The sequence below is a fragment of the Morone saxatilis genome, unplaced genomic scaffold, assembly GCF_004916995.1.
Source record: "Morone saxatilis isolate NCDOM2014 unplaced genomic scaffold, NCSU_SB_2.0 Contig7, whole genome shotgun sequence".
Classification (NCBI taxonomy): Eukaryota; Metazoa; Chordata; class Actinopteri; family Moronidae; genus Morone; species Morone saxatilis.
In genome coordinates, this window is record NW_023340246.1 from 18,127,955 (window position 1) to 18,149,272 (window position 21,318).

At 41.8% G+C, this 21,318-nt stretch overlaps 2 protein-coding genes across 5 annotated transcripts in view; one reads left to right on the plus strand and one right to left on the minus strand.

Annotated features, from left to right (window-relative positions):
* Positions 1-11,519, plus strand: part of wasf1 (WASP family member 1) — a 52,023-nt gene extending 40,504 nt beyond the window's left edge. For 3 of the 4 annotated variants that reach the window (XM_035678455.1, XM_035678454.1, XM_035678456.1), the window contains 5 exons: positions 4,378-4,434; positions 5,306-5,469; positions 6,889-7,068; positions 8,950-9,521; positions 9,717-11,519. In XM_035678455.1, the coding sequence (XP_035534348.1) occupies positions 4,378-4,434; positions 5,306-5,469; positions 6,889-7,068; positions 8,950-9,521; positions 9,717-9,874 (1,131 nt within the window). In that variant the 3' untranslated portion in view covers positions 9,875-11,519. The remainder of the gene's footprint in view (positions 1-4,377; positions 4,435-5,305; positions 5,470-6,888; positions 7,069-8,949; positions 9,522-9,716) is intronic. The other variant, XM_035678457.1, reaches the window with a different exon arrangement.
* Positions 11,520-13,952: 2,433 nt separating this feature from the next.
* The window catches only part of kif25 (kinesin family member 25), an 8,921-nt gene continuing 1,555 nt past the window's right edge, over positions 13,953-21,318 (minus strand). The window contains exons 3-15 of the mRNA XM_035678986.1: positions 21,080-21,202; positions 20,829-20,970; positions 18,822-18,925; positions 18,397-18,482; positions 18,242-18,281; positions 18,088-18,146; positions 17,928-18,002; positions 17,642-17,788; positions 17,191-17,367; positions 16,220-16,374; positions 15,868-16,113; positions 15,042-15,197; positions 13,953-14,822 (exon numbers count right to left, since the gene is read on the minus strand). Of these exons, the coding sequence (XP_035534879.1) occupies positions 14,671-14,822; positions 15,042-15,197; positions 15,868-16,113; positions 16,220-16,374; positions 17,191-17,367; positions 17,642-17,788; positions 17,928-18,002; positions 18,088-18,146; positions 18,242-18,281; positions 18,397-18,482; positions 18,822-18,925; positions 20,829-20,970; positions 21,080-21,202 (1,662 nt within the window). The 3' untranslated portion in view covers positions 13,953-14,670. The remainder of the gene's footprint in view (positions 14,823-15,041; positions 15,198-15,867; positions 16,114-16,219; positions 16,375-17,190; positions 17,368-17,641; positions 17,789-17,927; positions 18,003-18,087; positions 18,147-18,241; positions 18,282-18,396; positions 18,483-18,821; positions 18,926-20,828; positions 20,971-21,079; positions 21,203-21,318) is intronic.

The window sequence follows — 21,318 nt, forward strand, 5'->3', positions numbered from 1 at the left end:
CCACCCTGTTACTAACAACCCTCGAGTATTTACCTGCCCTGACTGCATCCCAGTTCTACTCTAGGGATAGGAGACTAGGAGTCCTTGACACTGAAGATGTTTTATCAGTAATCTTCCAAAAAACGGAAAATTGTTGTCTACATTTCATTCCTCCCTAAATGTTTTTAGCCTTAGAAACTTTGACTAGATGTCTGACAAGTTCTTACGTGCAGTTTTATTCAATTAGACAGTTTTAAAAATAACCGCTGATGTTTTGCTGCATTCATGTCATATGGAATGAGTGGTAGAGATTGAAAACGTGTTAGCACACATGGTTGTAAATGTTTATAACTTGTGAGTCTTCTCCTCACAGGACTACTAAAGACAGTTATATGATTACAGACTTGGTCGAGTGAGGTTCTACTGTGTTCTATCTCCATTAAATTTGGGTTTAATCGCCTTGAACGTCAGACTTTGGCTGACATGAGGCGCCTCCATTTTACTGTATTATGAAGCATCAAGTCAGAAATGCCATTTAAAAATCCTGTAATTAATGTAACTCCCATATGACATGCACGCAGCATTACCATATATTACATTCCAACTGAAGGTTAACTGGTTGGCACTAATGGAGAAGAGTACCATGCATGCAGACATCTGTGATCAATACACACTGCAAACTGCAAGTCAATGCATTAGCCGTCGTGGAAGTTTGTTTAATTATTAATTTATTAATTCATTTATTCATGAATATTTAGTCTCAGCCACTCTTGGAATGAAATGATACATCATTTTAAAAATACCAAATAAAGTTAAATGCCTGTCGCTCACAATGTCTTTTGGCCACACTACACTTTAGTATCTGTGCAGTAGGAGAGGATGCTATAAAAGTAAGGAATTTGGGACACAGCCATGGAGAAAACACTTCACTAACAGCAAGACAACTCCGAGTGGTCATATGCTCGGTGATTGTGAGTTTGGGTTTAACTGCACGTTTCTTTGGAAGGGGAGCCCTCTTTGGATGACGTGTTGGCTTCGCTGGCATTTGTTTAGTGTTCAAACTAACGCTTTTTTTTGACACATTTGATCAGAGATGTCTTCCTCCTTGTTACATATATCAACTCATACAGATCCACATTTGTTTTTCTGCCACTTTTGGCATTCAACATGCTGCTTTTAGAGCCTTTTTCAATTTTGTAGCTTGCTCGCCAAACATATTTAATATTGCCGTGAGGCTTCGTGCTACTGCAGAATATCAGAATATTGCAATGCAAGTGACTGCACACCCAACATTTTTTAGATTCATTTTAAAGATTTTAATTGTACACCTATTATTTTATTACATTGGTCAGTACAGTATCCATAAATAATTACTGTATAAGTCTGTACAGCCCAAATCCAATAGATCAGCAGCAGCGTGTATGTGTATTGTGTGAGAGGTTTGTGTTATTGTCAGCAGCAGGGTGGTCCAGTGCCATGTGCCTCTGCAGGGCCTCCCTGTGGGGGTTATTTACCCAGTAACATGGGTGCAGTTCTGCTGAGTCCGTCACATTCAATATTCATACAAACATACAGAGACACACAGGTACACACACACACAAAAAAAAGAATATGTTCCACGTGAGAATGAATTCTGTACATAACATAAATCTATAACTGCTGTATTACACACACTCAAACACACTCGCAGTGCTTACACAGCGACACTTGCTCTGCCAGTACCAGTCCATTCAGATGAAGGATGACGACCTAGCAGAGGCACCGCAGCCCTCTTAAATTAGTTACATCTATAACGGCTGTGACAAACACGTGCATGCACACGAACACACACACACACACACACACACACACACACAGAGATAGATGCGCTGTTTCTTATTTTCTCTCATATACAAACACAGTGTGCCTCCCTCCGTTGTTGACTGCTTTTTTTCCAGACTGTGTTCTCATTCACGTCGCTGCAATAAAAACCATCACTGTGATGCTCTCTGACAACAGATGGTTGTCTGGTGGCGTTATGTCTCTGACTCTGGCTCTTAACCTATGATTTCTTGCCTTTAATCTGTCTTGCCACCTGTCCTTCCTGACACTCCTCATTGTAATATCAATAAAAACCAAAATCCCATAATAATAGTCTATAAACTTCTGAGTAGTATTGCAGTATGCACACTTATTTTTTGTGCCCTGCAATGTTTCTTTTAATATTCTTTAAGCTGAATTTTAGAGGCTCGGCTCAGTTTGGAAAATGGCAGAGCACGATAAGTTAAAATATTTGACCTTCCGATGCAGCTCCTTCAGACTCAGCAGACAGTGTTGTCAGGATGTATTGCTGTCTCATGTTTGGAATAAATGATTTTCAGTTTGTCAGCCCAGATATGTAAGCGTGCAGCTGCAGAGGAGGCTGGTTGTCAGTTCAGTGTGTGTGTGTGTGTTTGAGCACAGGGGCGACCACTCAGCCAATGCCTCATCAAGGGTAATGGGCCATGATGAATCAGAACCTAATCAATGTGCATTACCATTAGGATTTATTTCCATGCTCGCTCTCAGTGGCCCGGCTGCAGCGGAGTAGTGGACAGACAGAATCAACACCATTTAGCCAAACCAGAGGAGATGCTGTCCACAACCCGTGTTGTGTGTTGAATCAGCTGCAAGTCAGAGCAGCATATTTCATTTGACACACATACACACACACACTCACACACCCATATATATATATGTATTATTAATATTAATATACAGTTATTGAATAAGCAGCATCCACCCTGGAGGATCTAAGTGACATAAAATAAATCATTTAGTTTTGGATTTAATGTAGAGTTCCAGTGTCACAGGCTGGAAATTAAGTTTCAGAGGCCTTACAAACAAACTGTATGGTGCTTCTGCTAGTAGAAATAGGATTGCAATAATTGTTTGATTCTTCAGAAGCCAAAAAAGCCAACAGGGGAAAAATGTTATGTGTCTGTGTAAAGGCAGTTTTTAGAACGGTTTCAGTTTCACCCACACTGTACTACAGCTTGCTTTGTTCCTGACTATAATGACCCACATATAAAGGATAAGTCTGGCGATATTCTGTATCTTTCTTATTATCAGCAAATCCCATGAAAAGACTCAAATCAAAAATGAATTGATCCTATTGACAAGGGTTGTCTATGTAGCTAAAGCCTGATATATATCATTCCTCTATGCTGTTGAACTACATTTTTGACCAGAAACTATTAAAAATACATCAGTGACACATTCCTTTATTTCAATACAAAAAAACAGGAGCACTGTAGTTTTCATGTAGTTAAATGAATACACCGTTCTGTAAATACTCACTTGACCCTGCATAAGTAAACTAAGTTTACCTCACGATAGTTGTGTCGAATAATAAAGTATTAGCCGCCCTGATAACTTGTCAGTGATTATTACAAACCATTGACTTTAAACAGCTTGTGTTGTTTTAAGGTAGGGGTATATTTAGTCTGAATCCCCCACTTCTCCTCCTGTCTGAATAATGTTTGCTCAAATTTAGAGTGCCCAGCTGTTTTAGAAGACTATTAAGTCCTTTAAAAAAAACAACAATTATGAACTTGTAACCTGTTTGAAAGTGCCACAGGAAGGCGAAGGAAGGCGGAAAGTATCACATTTCTGGTTATGGTCTTTTCATGGGATTTGTTGACAGAAAGACAAATATAGAATAACACCGGCCTTATGCTTAGAAGTATTTGCCTATAAAGATAGAAAATGTGTTTTTAATTGAATTGTTTATGTCAGGATTGCATATTATTTTCCAATATGAATGTATAAAGTGGCTCAGAATAACTAAACTAATTGAGAAAGTGCTTTCATGCAAATCAGTATTTAGTTGAACTGTGAAATGCTCCGTTCTTCATTTTAGTGTTCTTGTGCTTTAACCTGCTGTGTATATTTTTTGAATTGACTCGAGCATGTGTGTGTGTGTGTGTGTGCATTTGTTTTTGCATGTCATTCTTCAGTGAGCTGTTGTTGTAGGTTTAAAAGATGTAGAAACACACCTATGTAGTTTTTCCTCCCATTCCAGTGAGATCTCTCTCTTTCTACCTCAGTCTTCTTTCTGTTTGCACTCGACTCTGTTATTTCCCTGTCTGTGTGTGTGTGTGTGTGTGTGTGTGTGTGTGTGTGTGTGCCGCTGCGTCCTACCTGCATTGTGACGTCCCCTGAGCTGCGCACGTTGTCATTTTCTGTTTAACAGCACTTTTCTTTTCCCCTTTCCCCTTTCCCCTTTTGTCCCACCTTTTCTCACCGCCCACTCTGTTTTTGTCCCTGTTGACTGTGTGCAGCGGTGTTGTGCTCAATCCTGTGCCGTGTTGATTTTTTTGAACCCCCCTCCCCTCACCCCCAGTGCTTCTCTTGTGGTTTTTGTTTTTGTTCTTATAGTTGCAGGACCCCCGCATGTATGATCAGGTCTATAGGTACTTAGACCTTCCAGGGCAGGTATGTGAAAATACAGCAATTATTTCAAAACACTGTGTGTGATTTCTGCTACAGCAGCTCGCTGCTCAGTTTCTTTACAACCGTGTGTGTGTTGAAAGTCAGTCATGCTAAAGTCTGGGAGGCAGGGAGTGCTGTTTGTCAGTAGAGTAAATATGTAAAATCCTTTTCAAATTGTTATTTTATTACTATTGTCTGATTTTCATACTTCAGTAAAAACATATACTTGTATGATAATTTTGGTCAATGAGCACTCCCTGTTCCCAAATTTGTACGACAGTATTTTCTTAAACATCTACGAGATTTTTTTCTCCTTAGAGAGTTACTTCAGTACACCGTGTATTTAAAAAAGTCCTTATCACCTAGCTTAAGACGTTTAGAAATCGCACAAAGATGTTTTGACAGTAGCTGTTATGTAAAATAAAGGTGAATTGTTTAAAAGGGAGGTTTTTGTATTTGGATACTTATGTGGCATGTGTACAGTTAAATGAAGAGGGTGTAGCAGCAGAGAGTAAAATAGCCAGAGGGGGCAACTTAGATCCATGTTTAAAGTTTGGATCTAATTGTGTGTGAACAGTCATAAAATGCTTCTTTTACTCACATTTCTCTTTTTACTTATATATCTCTGACTGCAAATCTCACCCTTGCCTGTTGTTTTAGTGGCTAACAGGCAGTTTGCTTTGTCTTATAAGATGACAAATTAGATTTATTTCGCAGCAGCTAATCTGTTATATTTTCTCTCCTCCTCTCTCCTTCTCATCTCCTTTCTTCTTTTTTTATTTTGATTCTCACCACCTCCCACATCTCTTCTTCCCTCTAACCATTTCTTCCCACATCATCATCATCATCACCATCATCACCCTCCCTACCGAAGCTGAAGGCGATAGACCGTCCACCGGAGCCGGAGAAGGTCCCGCGGGCGCCGCACGATCGCAAGAAGGAGTGGCAGAAGCTGGCACTGGGTGCAGAGCTCGCCCAAGACATACCTGACGACAAACACCGAGAGGCCAACGGATCGGCAGGTTACCACGACAACAGGTACGTGCAGGTGGCTGTCCAGTATTCATCACGCATCCTAGAGTTGTAACTAGGCCAAAACTCTTATGAACTCAAATGATGGCTAACATGCACATACACCCTGGTAACCATACAGAATATACAACTACACCTTCTAATACTGATTGGATAAACACTGATGTGTCAGCAGGATGCAATCACTCACACTCACAATCACAAAAATAAATTGTGCTCACTCCACAGAGAAGAGTTCTTGCAATTTAGCTACAACAGCGATGATTAAGGCTCCTCACAGTCGTGATTGCATTTATTGTACCTCAAAGCTTCGAATGCCATTCATATTCAGTCATTTCCCTGCCAGTCAATGTGATTATTAACAAAAGATTTTATGCAAATTGGTGGTTTTCTTTGATTTGTCAGTGCCACGAATAGCTGACACAAAATCTTTTCTCCAAGTATTGATGAGGAAGGACTCCTTGACGTCATGACCAAATAGCAGTGTGGACTGGCCTGGACCCTGAGAGCAGCCCAGCAGTACTGACACTCACAAATAAAACAAATACAAAACTGGTGCAAGCTATTTAAAAAGAAGCAGATTCATTGAATTGTCAAGGAGTAACTCAATCCTTTTAGCCTTGACCCGTGTGATGCAGGCACATATGATGCTACTTTCTGTATTTTATTTTCATTTTTCCTCGGCTCAAATATCAGATGCTGTGTCCACAGACTCACTAGAGAAAACATCGCGTCATGTCTAATTTTATTACTTTAACAGTTCAAAGTATTGTTAGTGGTTAAATGTTAAATAATTTCAGTTAGCTTGAACTTGAACTAAATTGCCTCTCATCTTCAGCTCTGAATTGGACTATTTTTAGTTTTACTGTAACTTTTAGCACAGTTGATTTCAAACTGCTTTAAGAAAAACTAGTTTTCTTGACAGATATTTGCACATTTTGTTGATTTAAAGTAAGTAGACTGTTGGACCCTGTGTGCACCACATCCCCTTCTAAGAGACATCAGGAGGTCAGGAACATTTACAACCAAGACTTTGCTGATACAGAATCAGTATTGTTGTCGATTATAATAGTTCCCAACCTGAGTTTAAATCATCTTCATCCTCTAAGATGATTTACAGGATGAGAAAGAGGAAAAAACTCACAGCTCTGCTACACAAAATCATATTCATTTTTTAACCACTTGTCTGACATCTTTGCTTCTTTTTTTTTTTGCGCGTGAAATACTGAATGTCCCTTTAAACATGATTCACATGAATCTAGGACTTTTCTGTCAGAGCTATCAACAGTGTGCAGGATTTTTTTCTTTCACAAGGGGGAGAATACCATTGAATATGACCGTAGACTCTAAATAAAAACATCAGCGAGGGAAATTCAAAGTTGAACCAAACAAAGTGAGAAAATGAAAACGTATCTCTCTGCTCAGGGCTCCCTTGTACATGGAACATTTGGACGGGCCCTTCTCGCTGGCGGCGCTGCCCTACACCCAGATGAACGAGCTGCTGAACCGTACCGGGGACAGAATGTATTCACGGCCCCACGACCCTCCACCGCCTCCACCCCTCATGCACCCACTGGGAGAGATCAAGCCACCCTCTGTGATCAGGTGGGACAGGAAGACAACACAATAACCTCAGTTTTATGCCCCCTCGGAAAAAAACCCTTAGTCAAAGTTTTAACAATAGCGATAGGTCCATTTGCTTACCAGAGAGTTACTGTAGCTCTGATTTCCAACTTACCTGACTGAAAAAGTTAATCCTGCTCATCTGATGCTCCAAGGAGGTTCAAGTGTGAAGAATTATTTGCAAACACTATTTCACCTTGTGTCTGATTTACAAGCAGCGCACATCCCCATCTCTTTGCTTTGTTTGTTTTTCTTATCTCCTTTTTTTCCCCCTTCTCTCTTATGGATCAATTGGTCATAGTGAGTGGCATTCCATTACTTTTCTTTTCTTGTGAGTATTTATTCTGAGAGGACGAGGATTTTTCGCTCTGTTAGAGCTGAGCAGAAATACCCAGAGAAGAAGGGATGGGGGGAGTGCTAGATGGATGGATAGATGGGGGTTTTGTGGACCAAAGATGAAGGAGGGGGAAAAAAACCCCAGAAAAGGCTCGGAGAAGGGCAGGATCAATAAAGTGTTAAGGCTACTGAGCGTATTACAGGTTGTTTTTCTGCTGCACACTTTTTTGCCGCATATGTCACTGTTTGAAGGGATGGAGAGATCAGAGGGAATGATTAAGGCTTTGCCTGCAGCACCAGAGAAATATCTCACTGATTTCTGCAGCTATCTTCTCCTTTTTACCCGCAAACTCTTTCCATCCCCCATATTTGTATTTACTTCCACGCGTCAGTCTTTTCCTGACCTTCTGCTCTTTCTTCCTTTTTAAAGTCATTGAGATCATTTTCTCACTTTACCCCGTCCCAACATTTAATGTAGCACGTGAAGTAGCTATTGCTACGGATACTAAATCCGAGGGAAATACTCAACATGTTATTTACCTCCCCCTTCTTTCTCTTTTTATCTGCAGCAATTTTCTCCGTAGGAAGAAAATTGATTGTGAACATGTCTGTCTTTGTGTTGCAATGTCCTGGATAGTGGCTCCATCCACCCACACAGCTTCAGCATCAGATAATGACCAATACTGATATCATTCTGTCTTTAATGTACGAGTTGCAGTAAGATCTAGAAGCTCTGTGCTTTCAGTACTTCTCTCTGCCATGTGCCGTCCTTTACCGTCTAATCTGGCATTCTGTCGTTCAGGTAGACATTTCTTTGGCATGCTATGATTTCCAGATTTTCTTAAGGGCTGGTGGCAGCATTAAGGAGGGGCATCATCACTCTATCCAAACATCTAAACCTCTCTGACAACACTGCAAGCTACTGTGTGTATGATTACAGTGTCAGTCTTTGTAAAAAAAAAAAAAAAAGGTTAGGTGTGCAGCAGCTGAGCCTGATGACCTGCTGAAATTATTTGTCTTATGAACTAATCTAGCACCTAATTTTTAGATTTTTGTTGAGCAAAACAGAGCATACACATATAAATCTTCAGCAACACTTTCAATAAGCTTAGTTACTGTTGCTACGTTTGTAATTAAGTTTAATTTCAGACAGAGGTGTGGATTTGGCCGTCTAAAATGACAACTGTTGCTGGCAGATTTTATCAGCTAGCCAGCTCATCATTAGCTTCACGAGTTGGTTGAAGACAGCGTTTGCAGCCGACTTAATGAGTTGTTTTAGAACAAGAATCTTATAAAAGTGGTCTTAAATACATGCATGCATTTACTAAATGCTGCATGTCTCAGGCAAACTGTCAGCATCGTCACCAGCTGATGGTTCATGTAGATGATCATCATGTTGGTGTTGAATTGCAGTAAATTAGTACATAAGTACAATAAGGACACGTGTTTTTTTGTCTCTCTCTTACTTCAGCACTGTAGTTCTCCATCATGACCTCCTTTTCTGTCCCTCTCTCTTCTACCCTCCAGTTCCAGTTCAGGTTTTTCCGACAGCAGACCCCAGTCTCCAGCGCGGACAGCATGCTTCAACTCCAACACTCCTCCTCCACCACCTCCCCCTCTCCCCCCTCCACCACCCCCGTTACCCTCCACAGGCATGCGGGGCACCCCTCCTCCTCCCATTCCGCCTCTACCGGTCCAGCAGCAGCTCCCAGCCATTCCGCCTCCCCCCGCTCCTCTCCAGATCGCCCCGGGGGTGCTCCACCCGGCCCCTCCACCTGTGGCACCTCCCCTCCACTCCTCCTCCCCGGCCCGTCTCCAACAGGTCCTGGACAGGGGCCAACCCATGGGCTCGGGGACCCAGTCGGACGGCACCATCCTGCCTCCTCCCCCGCCGCCCCCTCCTCTGCCCCTCCCCGGAGCACGGAGCTCCTCGCCCTGTCCGTCAGGCCCGCCACCTGTGCCGGCCTTCCCCTCAGCAGGAGCCATGGCCTCCCCGCCGCCCCACACCCTCCACGATGTGGGGAGCAAGAGGCACCATCCAACCAATCTGCCACCCATCAGCGATGCACGCAGTGTCCTGTTGGAAGCTATCAGAAAAGGTGGGTCATGTTTCACCAGAAATTTGGGAGAACTTCCCCAGGAGAGTAAAGCTCACAGTTTAGTTTTTGTATGCTTTTCAGAGGCCAGTACTTGATACATCAGATCTATAAAATTACAGCTGTTTGAAATACCTAACAGAAATTTGTCATAAACTAAAGTCTTTCCCTGCCTGTTGCTGATTGTTCCCACTCCAGGCATACAGCTGCGCAAAGTGGAGGAGCAGCGCGAGCAAGAGGCTAAGCACGAGCGCGTTGGCAACGATGTGGCCACCATCCTGTCACGACGCATCGCCGTGGAGTACTCCGACTCCGAGGATGAGTCTGAGTTTGACGAAGGAGACTGGATGGAGTGATGGCGATCATAGGGATGTAAAAAAAAAGCGGTGTTGGTGGCGGAGGACAAACGTGTTCAGGTGCCCCCCCTCCTCCTCCCAACCCACACCCTGCACTCCACACCTCACCATCAAAGAGTCTTTCTACTCTGGAAAGAAGCAAAACATCGTTGTTGCCCACGTCTCCTCTGTCGAGCTTTTTTATCTCGTCATATCTCTGTCTCGTTGTGGTTTGTGTTCGGAGGAGAAATCTCCACGTCGCTCTCGTCTGTCTCTCTAGTGTTCCAAGAGAAGTTTTTTGCATTCATTCTTTTCTGCACTACCACACGACTTTGTTTCTGCTGGATTTCTTGTGACGAAATCCCTCATGTTTACTCTTGTTATACATGAAAATAACTTTTTTGAAGAACCACTTGTTTTTGTTTCTTATCTGTACGTCGATGTAATAAAAAAAAAAAAACCTAGAAAATAGAAAAGGAAAAATGAAGGCATGTTGCATTTATCCTTAGTTCTCAGCACCGTTTTGCCACCTGGTGGCTGAACACGGCATTGAATGAATGCTGTTTTATTTTATCGTCTTTTATTTACCTTTTTTTCTGATGAAACATTTGCGGTTTTAACAGGCCAGTAGTTGCTGATACTGACCACTACATGAACAGTCACTCAGTGTGGACACCAGCTGGGTTGTATTTTGTTTTTCTCTCTTATCAGGACTGACTTTTACCACTTAGAACAAGCAAAAGATTGTGTCGGTATGTCATGTGATGATTGCTGTACGGTTGAAAATGACGAAGGGGGAGCATATGGCTGATTTGGCCACACGTGTGCATATCCATCCACTTACATCTAACTTTTACTCCAGGGAAATGTATGCCAAGAGATTGAGCTTTTTTTTTGTCTGTCCGGGTTCTGAGGAGCCACGTACGCTCATGTTGACATCAGGCAATGTCAAAGAGAAACACTGAGCCATTGGTTTTTAGCATATTGAGCTGCCACCCTTTTCTCAAGTTCTTTGCCATAGAAATGGACACTGGAAGTGATTAGATGCTGTAGACATACATCAGATTTCCTGCCTCTCTTATTGTCCCTGATGAATATTCAGCGTGCCGAGGAAAACTTTGAATTTTGAGAAGGTACCTGTGATAATGAGAGTCTGACCAACACCAGGTACAACCGCTCAACACCAGTGAAGGCAGCTTTTCCCTCAGATCCCCCTTTACTGTGTACCTGCCCACTAACGAGAAGCCTTACCTCGTTCGGTTCTACAGCAGCAACGCTTGTTCAAAAGATTTTGTGATTATTTTTTTTTTGCCTTTTGAGGCCTGAAAGGAAAGGATACATTATGCCTTGTTTTGGCTCATTTCAAAGAAAATGTCTGCCATCCTTTTCCGTTTGTTCGTTTGTTCTTTCTTCTACTTGCCTTACTGTTCGTACAAAACGTATCGTTGAGTTGATGAATGTATTGTGCTGTTACTACTTACTTGCCTGCGCTTGTATGAATTTGCTGTTTCTATGTTTGGGGGGGAAAAGGGACAGAGGGACAGAAACCCTGGTTTAAAAAAGAATAAGATTAGATCAATACTGTATACCATGTAACTTATGTAACTGTTGACTGTAACAGTTTGCTTGAATTAATAAAAATCTAATGTTATGTTTCAGCCCTAAATGTTACGGGTTTGTTGTTGTTGAGCTGAGTTTGTCTCATCTCCTCAGCCGAGCCGATGTGTTCTTCATTTGTGGATGACTGAGCAACAGGTCATTAAGCTCCAGCCTGCTAAAGTACAGGCTTTTACACATACTGCAGGATCATAAACCTCCAAATACAAAGTCAGTTGTAGACGTGAATTGCTCCTTTTGTTGTAGGAACCAGCTGAATTGATGTTGTAGATATGATGTAGTCGATAAGAACATGGAAATTATACTGAAGAATCATCCAAATCAATCAGTGTTTGTGTTGCCACAATTTAATTTTCACAATAAATGGTTAAATATCTGGAGCGATAAAGAAACAAATCTGTTCAGAGCCATTCCTTATTTAGTTTTTGAATACTATGACATCAACATGATGTTTATTATTAGATTAATGCAGCCATCATTTGTATAAATTCTATACAGTTTGATGGAAACAAATAATTCCAGATAAATTCAGTTTTGCATAAAAATTGAAAGTAAGATTGGTTGCTGAACATTTTATACAATTTAATGTCTAAAGTTAATCTACTTTATGAGAAACTGTCAGGTCTCATTTCAGTCAGAATGACTAAAGTGATTCTTGATTTTCTTTTAACAATATTTTTTTGGACAGTTAATAGTGATAGAGAATTAGGAGGATAATTGTATCTGGATGAGCAGGTTATCTTGGAGTAGTTTGAAGAAAGAAGTCCTGTCTTTATTTATGATTTAATTACATTTCATAAAATGTAGGGTACAAACGGCAAATCATCGCCATAATGTCATATTTAAATGTCTTTTTGTCTGACTCCATTCATCTTTTAACAGAAGCATTTAGTTGAGGACTGTAGAAGCAAAATTTGGATCGGTTCCAGTTTCATTTAATTGTGTACTTCATCATGTAGAGCCCGTACTGGTTACTCAGTAACCTACGTTTCTCATCTAGCTTATACTCATTAAATAATGTCAATGTATTTTCAATTGAATATTTAAGAGATCATTTGTATGTTGGAAATTAGTTCATATATGAGGCTTAAAATGTCTTGACAATGATCCGCCTAACTGAACAGCTACAGCTCCGGCTTTGAAGAGCTGAAAGATCCGGGCTTATGTCACACTAGTAACAATAAAATAAAGCTAACCCACTTATCCATGTATGAAGAACACGACCCTGGAGTTCGTCTCAGGGGTTTTCTCCAAAACCCCGTCTGAGGGATTGACCTGTGGGAGAGCCATCCTGACAGAAACAGCCTCAGATGCTGTGTGTTAGATGTCGACAAAGACTGCAGGTTAAAAATAAAAGTTCACAGTTTCATGTGTCATCGCACTTTGACTCTCACCTCCTTCTATTCTTATTTCTCTCTCGTCTCATTCTCACTTATACATCTTTTTTCCCAGATTCCTTCCTCTTTTCACTCTTCTCGTCTTCTCTCATCTCCCTCCCTCCTTCCGTCGTCTCTCTCAAAACAGGAGGAAAGGCTCCTGGAGTTTTCATGTTTATTATCTTGTCACTCTTGTTGTAATCTTGCTTTTTGTCCTGTCACTCTTTATCCTCTAAGCCCAGAGTTTCAAAGACGCTTTGGGCATTTCAGCTTTCCTGTCAGGGTGGCACACGACATCTGCGCCTCAAAAACATGTCAGCTTTGGGACTGCGTGGATTATATAACTTCAATACATTGTGCACAGCTCTCATTGCACTTTGCAGCACGGTTGTAGGAGGAGGCTTATTAAAAGTGTGAGTGTGTGTGTGTGTGTGTGTGTGTGTCTAAGGGGAGCTGATGAAAAAGAGATTTAATTACCAGATACAGTGTGTTATTCTGTTCCCTGCTTGGAAGAAGTCCAACTGTTTCACCTTGGAGGAAATGGCCTGATTTGTTTTCTTCCAACATTAAACATTAGTCAACAGACCTGAAATAGCTTTTGCAAATAATCATCAGCTGATGAGTTTTGCCACATTGGACAATCAGTTTTTCAGCTCCCTGCTTGAATTACGCTCATGCAGAATATTCAGCCCGCCTGCTGCTCCAAATAATTCCCTGTAAAACAAAAAGGTCAAAATAATGCTGTGCTGCCCTAATGCTAAAGTGTTTGTGTGTGTTCCTCTTTGCTGTAATCTACACAGCGGCAGACGGCTTATTGGAACAATTCCTCACAGTGTAGGAAGTTTTTATAGAAAGCCTTTTGTGAGCAATAAACTGTATGTAATCATTAAGTTTTAGAGAGACGCACTGTTTTTAATTACCTAATGACAGCAAGTTTCCAGCACGAGTTTCTGGAACAGACTGATACACTGAGACGTAAATCTGTGCATATCGTCTGTTTATTTTAAAGTAATACTAACACCATTACTACATCTATTGAGACTATTCTGTCAAGGCTTTTGAAAGGTGATGATTACAGATACAGAATACATCAAAATGTGTATAAATACTGTATAAACATAGCTGCACCCAAAGCACTAAAAAAAGAGAAGGCATGGCATGAGCAGCAAGTACTGAAATGTATTTACAGCAGAACATGTAAGACTACTTCAGTCAGGAAGCGGTTGCATACACAGGACTGTTGGCTATTGGCATCTACAGCCTAATAGAAATGTGCTAAATACACTGATTTTATAGTAAATTGAGTTATTCTTACCAAACCTTTGTTAATGTGTCATTCATAACTACTTGGTAATTAGTTATTTACACACTAACAATCCGTTTTACATTCAAGCATCATACAAGTATTCATTCAGACAGCCCTATAAGACATTTAATGTTTCCAGGATATATTTAAAGCAGAAATATATGAACAATGCTGGCAAAACCTATTTCCTCAATAAACTAACCACTAGGAGTAAGAAATAGGATATTGCACAACTACTGTAGCTATAACTGTAGGGTCCAGAGGTCTAAAAAAATTAAATTAGCCCTGCTAAAATGAATGAGGATGCAGAAACTAGTAACCTACTTATTAAATATGATGCCTAATAACTGCAGTAGGATATTGTCGTACTGCTTAAGGCTGTGAACAGGGCCCACATACGAAGTAACTTCGCAGGTATGGATCTTATACCGTCAAATGTGACCGGTTGGCATGACTGATAAAAAAGGATCGATGTTGCCACAGCACCTGCGGAGGGTGACGTCTCTTTCCCCGTCTTGTCACTTCACTTTGAGGGTGTTATTCTTCCTCCGAGGCGGCTCCTTCTGGACCTGACGGGCCCGTGTGCCTAAGCCCAGGGACTGCAGAGACTCCGTTATGAAGCGCTGCGTGGGAGAGACGCACAGCATCACCAGCAGCTTGGCGTCGCCACCTGGTGGAGAACATGGAGGAGGATGTTAAACCAAAAGATTTGATCTAATTCCATGCTTGTTTTTTGGGCAATGGACAAATATTTTCCAGCACATCATCATCCTCATTTTGAGTGATTAATTAAATTTTCATACTGGTATGTGGAATCTCTCAGCTAGATGGAGACATTTTGAAAACATCTCTTTCTTTCTAAGAGATTTAGTGTGTGTGTGTGCATTACCTATGGCATCCTGTAGCAGATGAGTGAGTTTGCTGTTCCTGTAGGGGACATGTGGTCTCTGCTCAGCCAGAGCTCCCAGTACGTCAGACAGAGCTGAGAGACTACGGTTGATACAGGAAACCTCCCACAGAGCTGCACCCGAGACTCCAGACATACCTGGTGCACACATACAGACACACATGTATATGCCTTAAAGCTAATTGATTGGCTATGTGAACAGGCATTGGTTGTACTGGGTTCAGTGACCTGCATCCTCAGCTTTGTTTGTACAGTGAACCTTCATGTGTTGATTAATCATTTGTTATTTCATGGTTCATGACACAAGCTGTATTTGAAAACGTTTAAATCTGCACTCAGCAGCACATTTGACTCAAAGCAACACCAAGTGGAAACTGACAACTGTTACATTCACATGGCAATCATCTCATGTCATTATTCCCTTGTTTACCAATACTGCCCGTCAGATTAATGCTGTTTTATAAGAAACAATGCAGGAGGGATGAGAGGAATGAGCAAGCAAAAAGATGTAAGAAAGAGTCCAGCTTCATTTGAATGGAGCACTCACCGCTGTCTCTTAAGAATTAACTCATCAGAGCAAAGACGTGTACCCACTTGACACTTGAATTTCATTTTAAGCAGCAGTTTATCTGCAGCATCTCAATTAGGCACATGCCTGAAGCCCCGTCTTGCAACTTTGCATGCTAAGACTGGTGTATTTTCCAGTTCAAATATTGCCTGGTGCATCTTAAAAACAACATCATTCGTGGACCAAGGTTCCCATGACATCTCTGACATCCTTAAGCACTGAGCCCCTCCCTCCTCTTACCGACACACTCACTCCCCGCCAGGTCCACCAGCTGGAGCTTGGTCCTGAACAGATCCTGCGAGATGCTGGGCCTGGGGGAGGGACATGGGGAATGGGAAGGGGAAGGGCCGGGAGAGGAGACAGGGCTGGCAAAGAGCTCGTCAGATGAGTGGCGGGCGGCAGGGTTGGCACGACGACAGCGTGGACTCCACCACTCCTTCTGGGGGGAGCGCTGCAAGTCCTTCTTGGCACTCTGTAGCCTGCGGGCTGAATGAAGGAGCAATACAGTCACAATGCAGGAATGTGCGGCCCAACGGGGGTCGTCGATGCTGACATGTGTGGGTCTGTGAGTGTGTGTGCGAATGCCTCTCACCCAGGGCCAGTGCATTGGGGCTCTTGGAGGAAATGGTGAGGGTGACGATGAGGTGAGAGCGCGAAGAGTCGGTGTGGACGAGGGTGGGACAGTGAGCTCTGAGTTTCAGAACGCTGCTGATGATCTGCATCACCTCAGAGGCATTACACACAGGCCTATAACACATAGAAACACATCTCATGTATTTTATTCCTTCAAGCTAATAACAAAAGCTTATTTGAAACCATCAACCAATCAAATTGCGTGCAGGAGCAAGGTTTAAGCTTCTTGTTTTGGCTTTACTGCCTGCATGGTTTACTCTCACAGCGCTGTTATCTGTGAAAAAGCTCCACAAACCAACTATGCACTACCTCTCCAGCCCAAAACAACACAGGCAGTTCCTGACTAGCTGGTGAACAGAGTGGAGAAACATACAGCTAAAGCGGCAGACATATCCCTTCATCAGGCGGGCTGAAAACCAAACTTCAAATAAATGCTAATGTTGCTCCCTGTCTGCAGGATGTGCCCCAAGTGGCCAAAAAAAAAATAATAATTATCCTTCACTTGAGACATATTATTGTCTTATAAATTTGCTATGATAAAAAAAAACTTTGCAAACAGTTTTCCATTTACACGTCCAACAGCTATGGAACAATATTAGCATTCAGTTTGAGTTCCTGACCACCTTTAGAAAGTTTTAAAAAGTTTTCCTGCCGCAAAATGGGTTTTTGGAGAGTGGAATTTGCTGGCCATAAAACCAAAAGCAATTAACTTAAAAGGACAATAAAGCTTTATATATCTGAGGCGGAATAGATGGGTAAAAATTATCTGAAGGTTCATCACTACCAGCGACCCCTTATTCATATAAAAAATATCAATTAGGGGAGCTTTAAAAGAACGGCTACTTCAAAAAACATAACCATTTCATGGACCTAGCAGTTTAACAGCAGCATGTCATGTCACCCAGGTACAAATAAACTGGCTGTACTCACTCATATGTGAGGGACGTGACCTGGCTGGTACCAGAGGAGGTGGTGATGACATCCCGGCGCTGGCCGGCAGCGTTTCCCTGCTCGTCTCTGGCCAGGAGGTCAAACACCTCGTTGTTGTACACCTCCATCACTGACACCTCCACCGTGTGGCTCTCTGCAGGCTTCTTAGAGATCAGCCTGGGTCACACACACAGGAATAGATACACAAGCATGAACAGGTCTAAGTTCAAACCAATTACATTCTATTTCGACTTTCAGTGCATATTATGAATTAATGGACTGACTTTATTTTATTTCTTATGGACTGCATGAATTAATTATAATACAGTGAATTAGACCAAACCTACTGTAGTTATCAGCATAAAAACATACTCACTTCTTGCAGTGTAGGCGTGACACACTGTAAATATCACAAAAACAAACAAACAAAAAAAAAGGATGCCTTTCTCACCGAAAGAGCTCAGCAGCTGCCTTGGGGATAATACCCCGCTGTGTCTCCTGCTGCGTCCCTAAGTGTGCCTCCAGGGGCTGGGATCCCATCATAGTGTGAGTCTTCCCACTGCCTGTCTGCCCATACGCCATGATACACACATTATAGCTGCATGGCAGGGAGAGAGATGACATTCAATTCATGCAGTCATACAAAGCTGTTTGTCATGCATTTCATTCAGTGTTTAATGAATATAGCTAAATGAATACAATTGAATGGCATGTGATTTGTGTTGTTTGACACTCACCCGTCCAGCAGGGATGTGAGGAGCGGCCTGACTTCCTCAAACACGGCATCCTGGGAGTCCTCTGGTCCGTGCACTCTGGTCACCACATTGAGTAATCATTAATAAACTAGAAATGACATAGAATAATGCACATTGTATCGTGGTAGTGTTTGATTTTTACCTCTCGAACTCAAACATCTTGTTGTGCCCCATTTTGATGCAATTCACCATCACTGTGTCCTTAAAACATCAAACGAGAGAGAAATAACACAAAAAACTGTGAATCAGCTTGCAGCATCAACGTAAAATCAATTCTGAGAGTGTGTGCAACTCACATCACTGATTGCAGAGACCACTTCTTCTGATGATGCGGGCCTGAGAGACAGAAAAGCATAGAAATTTATTATTTTTTTAGCTTTTTAGGTAAATCTCATCCTTATTATCATACAGTATTTTTATGTTGTTGCTGATGAATAATGTGTTGACCCACCCTGATCCAGAGGTGGAGGACTGGACATGGTCAAATGGTAAAACTGGTCGCACCCTGCAGTGAACCCTGATGTTCCCTCTCAACTCCTGCAGCAAAACAAAGAATGACGATGAAGTTCAAAATCAGATCCTTTTAATTATGCTGTATTTCAGGGATCTCAAACTGCACGATATATTATATTTACTATATAAAAATGTGTTTTGTTTAGTGCAAAATAATAGCAAAGGTCAAGGTGATATAAAAATGTATATTAACTGCTTATTTTTGTTAAGTATGATGTTAGCAATGGAAATATTTCAGAATATTCCACTTTCTTGTAGTACTTAGCAGTACCAATTTCAGTTTGAGACCCCTACTTCAGGTCTTACTGAACCAACTCTTTAGCCCATTATCTTTTGACACTTGACCCTAAAATTCATCCTCACCACCAGTGTGTTATGGAGTTCTTTCCTCCTCTGCCTCTCCGCCCTGCACCTCTCCTTCTCCTCCTCCAGAGAGCGCTCCAGAGCTTCAACATGAGCTTGTAAGTCTGGGCAGGGAAAGCAGAAAGATGGTTAAAAAAAGTCCAATCAAATTTAAATGTGAGGAGATTTCTAATGTGGACTGAGGTTAGAGGTTAAGCCATTGTGTTCATTTTGAGACAATAAACAAGCTACATCTACACAGAAAAGCCTCCACTGGCTGCATTAGACATGTGTGCCACTGGGTCAGATTTGTTGTGGAATCTGGTTCTGGTTACAGTTTAAAACCTGTAGCTTAAACCATCCTAAAGTAGACCCCAGTAAAGTGAATGACTGGCTGTCCGTGTAACAATCGACTCCAAAGACAGAAGCATCTGTTCTCTGATGTAAATCTCTGAATTCAGGCCAAGTCTTTAATCCTGGTGCACACAACACACACCTGGCACCAAACACCTTCATTCACACAGGACAGGCTGAGACATTCAAGAAGAGGCTGGATTGAACGTAAATACAACACAATAGTGTATGAATGACGAGGATCTCTTCTCTTTGTTTAAAGATGATTTGAAACATAAATTATTCTCACAAAAAGTCCATATAACAGTAACAAAACTCACTCAAATATCCTCTCTTGCAAATTATTTCTCTACTTTAAAGCCTTCAGAACAAAAAGACCTGTAATTATTTTATTTATTTGTTTGGCATGTTCCCAGTAAACTGGGTTTAATGAGTAAGAAAAATCAATCGTGTAAATAAAAAAAACATAAAAACAGCGTGTCTCTGGGTTATCTGAGTTTGACATAATTATTCTATGAAATAAAAAACCTCTTACTTGCTGATATAAAAAACATTTTAATAGCCTAACAGAAAGTTAACCAACTTCCCACACAACCACTGCAGCTCTATAAATCATAAATATTCAAAAGCTCTAAGTATGAAGTTAAAAATCAATTAACAGCCCTACAATAAATAACACATTTGCAAAAGTAGCAGATAAAATGCGACTTAAATGTAATGTATTAACAAATATCCCAGCAGTGTAATTACAATCCATGGGGGGCCGATTCTAACAGAGAATTTATTATGTCCAGTGCAGGTAAGTAGATCCATTCTTCAACTAACATCAACAATAAAAGGTCAAGAAAAGCCATTTGCAGCTTGCAGTATTATAAACAGCGTGTGCTCTGGCTTATGTGGGCCAAAGTATTTGACGCCATCAGTTTTCACCAATCATCAGAGCCACGGTGAGCCAGCTGACTGGCAGGGCTGCACAGAACAGGACAGTCAACCTTGGACGCACTCGAAGGGCGGGGGTGGGGCAGGGGGGAGAGAGAAGAGAGAAGAGGGGAGGGACGGTGTGAGAGGATTACCAGTAAACACACCGTAATCAAGATACAAGCCAGCACGTAACCAGTAAACCACTTTAGGATGGAGGGACACGGAGAGGGTGAATGAGCGAGCAGTGAGACCAGAGGGTAGGGACAACAAAACATCTTCCCTCTTGAATAACATCAAGATCATTCAAATAACTTCTGACAGTTTGGTTTGTAATACTCTGCAGCATCTGAGTCGCACACAGCAATATGTGCATTTGTAAATACTCACATATAAGTATTCTAAGTATAAGTATCAGCTGATTATTTTTATTACATTATTTGAATTGTTAGACCCCTAAATTGAAGCTTGGGTATCACCCCAAAAATCATCTCAGGTAAACTCTACAGTCCAGTCCAAGAGGCCTCTCAGCAGTCAAGTGTGGTCAAAATAAAACATCCTAACTCATGCAGTGTCACAGTGTCCTGTTACAACACTGATCCAATGTTTGGCTTCTTTAAACTGGACACTATCACAGGTTGGTGTTAAGGCCTTAAGATGCTGCTCTTCTAATCGCTGCATGGCCCTGCTCACCCCCAGCTCACTGAATTATGCCCAAATATGTTAACCTAAAGAGCCACACACTCAGATACTCACTCTTAACCTCATCTCCACGGTGACCATTTACAGAACAGCTGGCTTGCCCCACCTTTTCCAGCAGCTGCTTTCTCTGCTCCTCCAGCTCCGTGGCGAAACTCAAATACACTGCGAAAACTTCACTCAAGTCCTGCTTCACGGCCTGCCACAGACACACAGAGGATACAGATCAGTCGTGTGGGGCTGCACTACTTTCCTTTCTTGACTTTGGGTGCTATGTTAACAAAACCACGTCTCAGTGGCATTCATACCTGGACTTCAGGAAGGAGTTTAGCCAGCGCTGACCGTGTTATCTTCTGTGCATTCCTCTGGTGCTGATGGTGGTTCAGGGCCTTGGTCTCCTCTTCCTGTTCACGTCTGAGTTTCCCCAGACACTGAAAAGGAGAGAACGTCAACATACTTATTCTGCACCGCCGTGCCACTTCATTCTTACTTCTTCGTGCCACTCTATTGTATGACTAGCAGCTGAAATAAGATTCCCCCCCCCCCC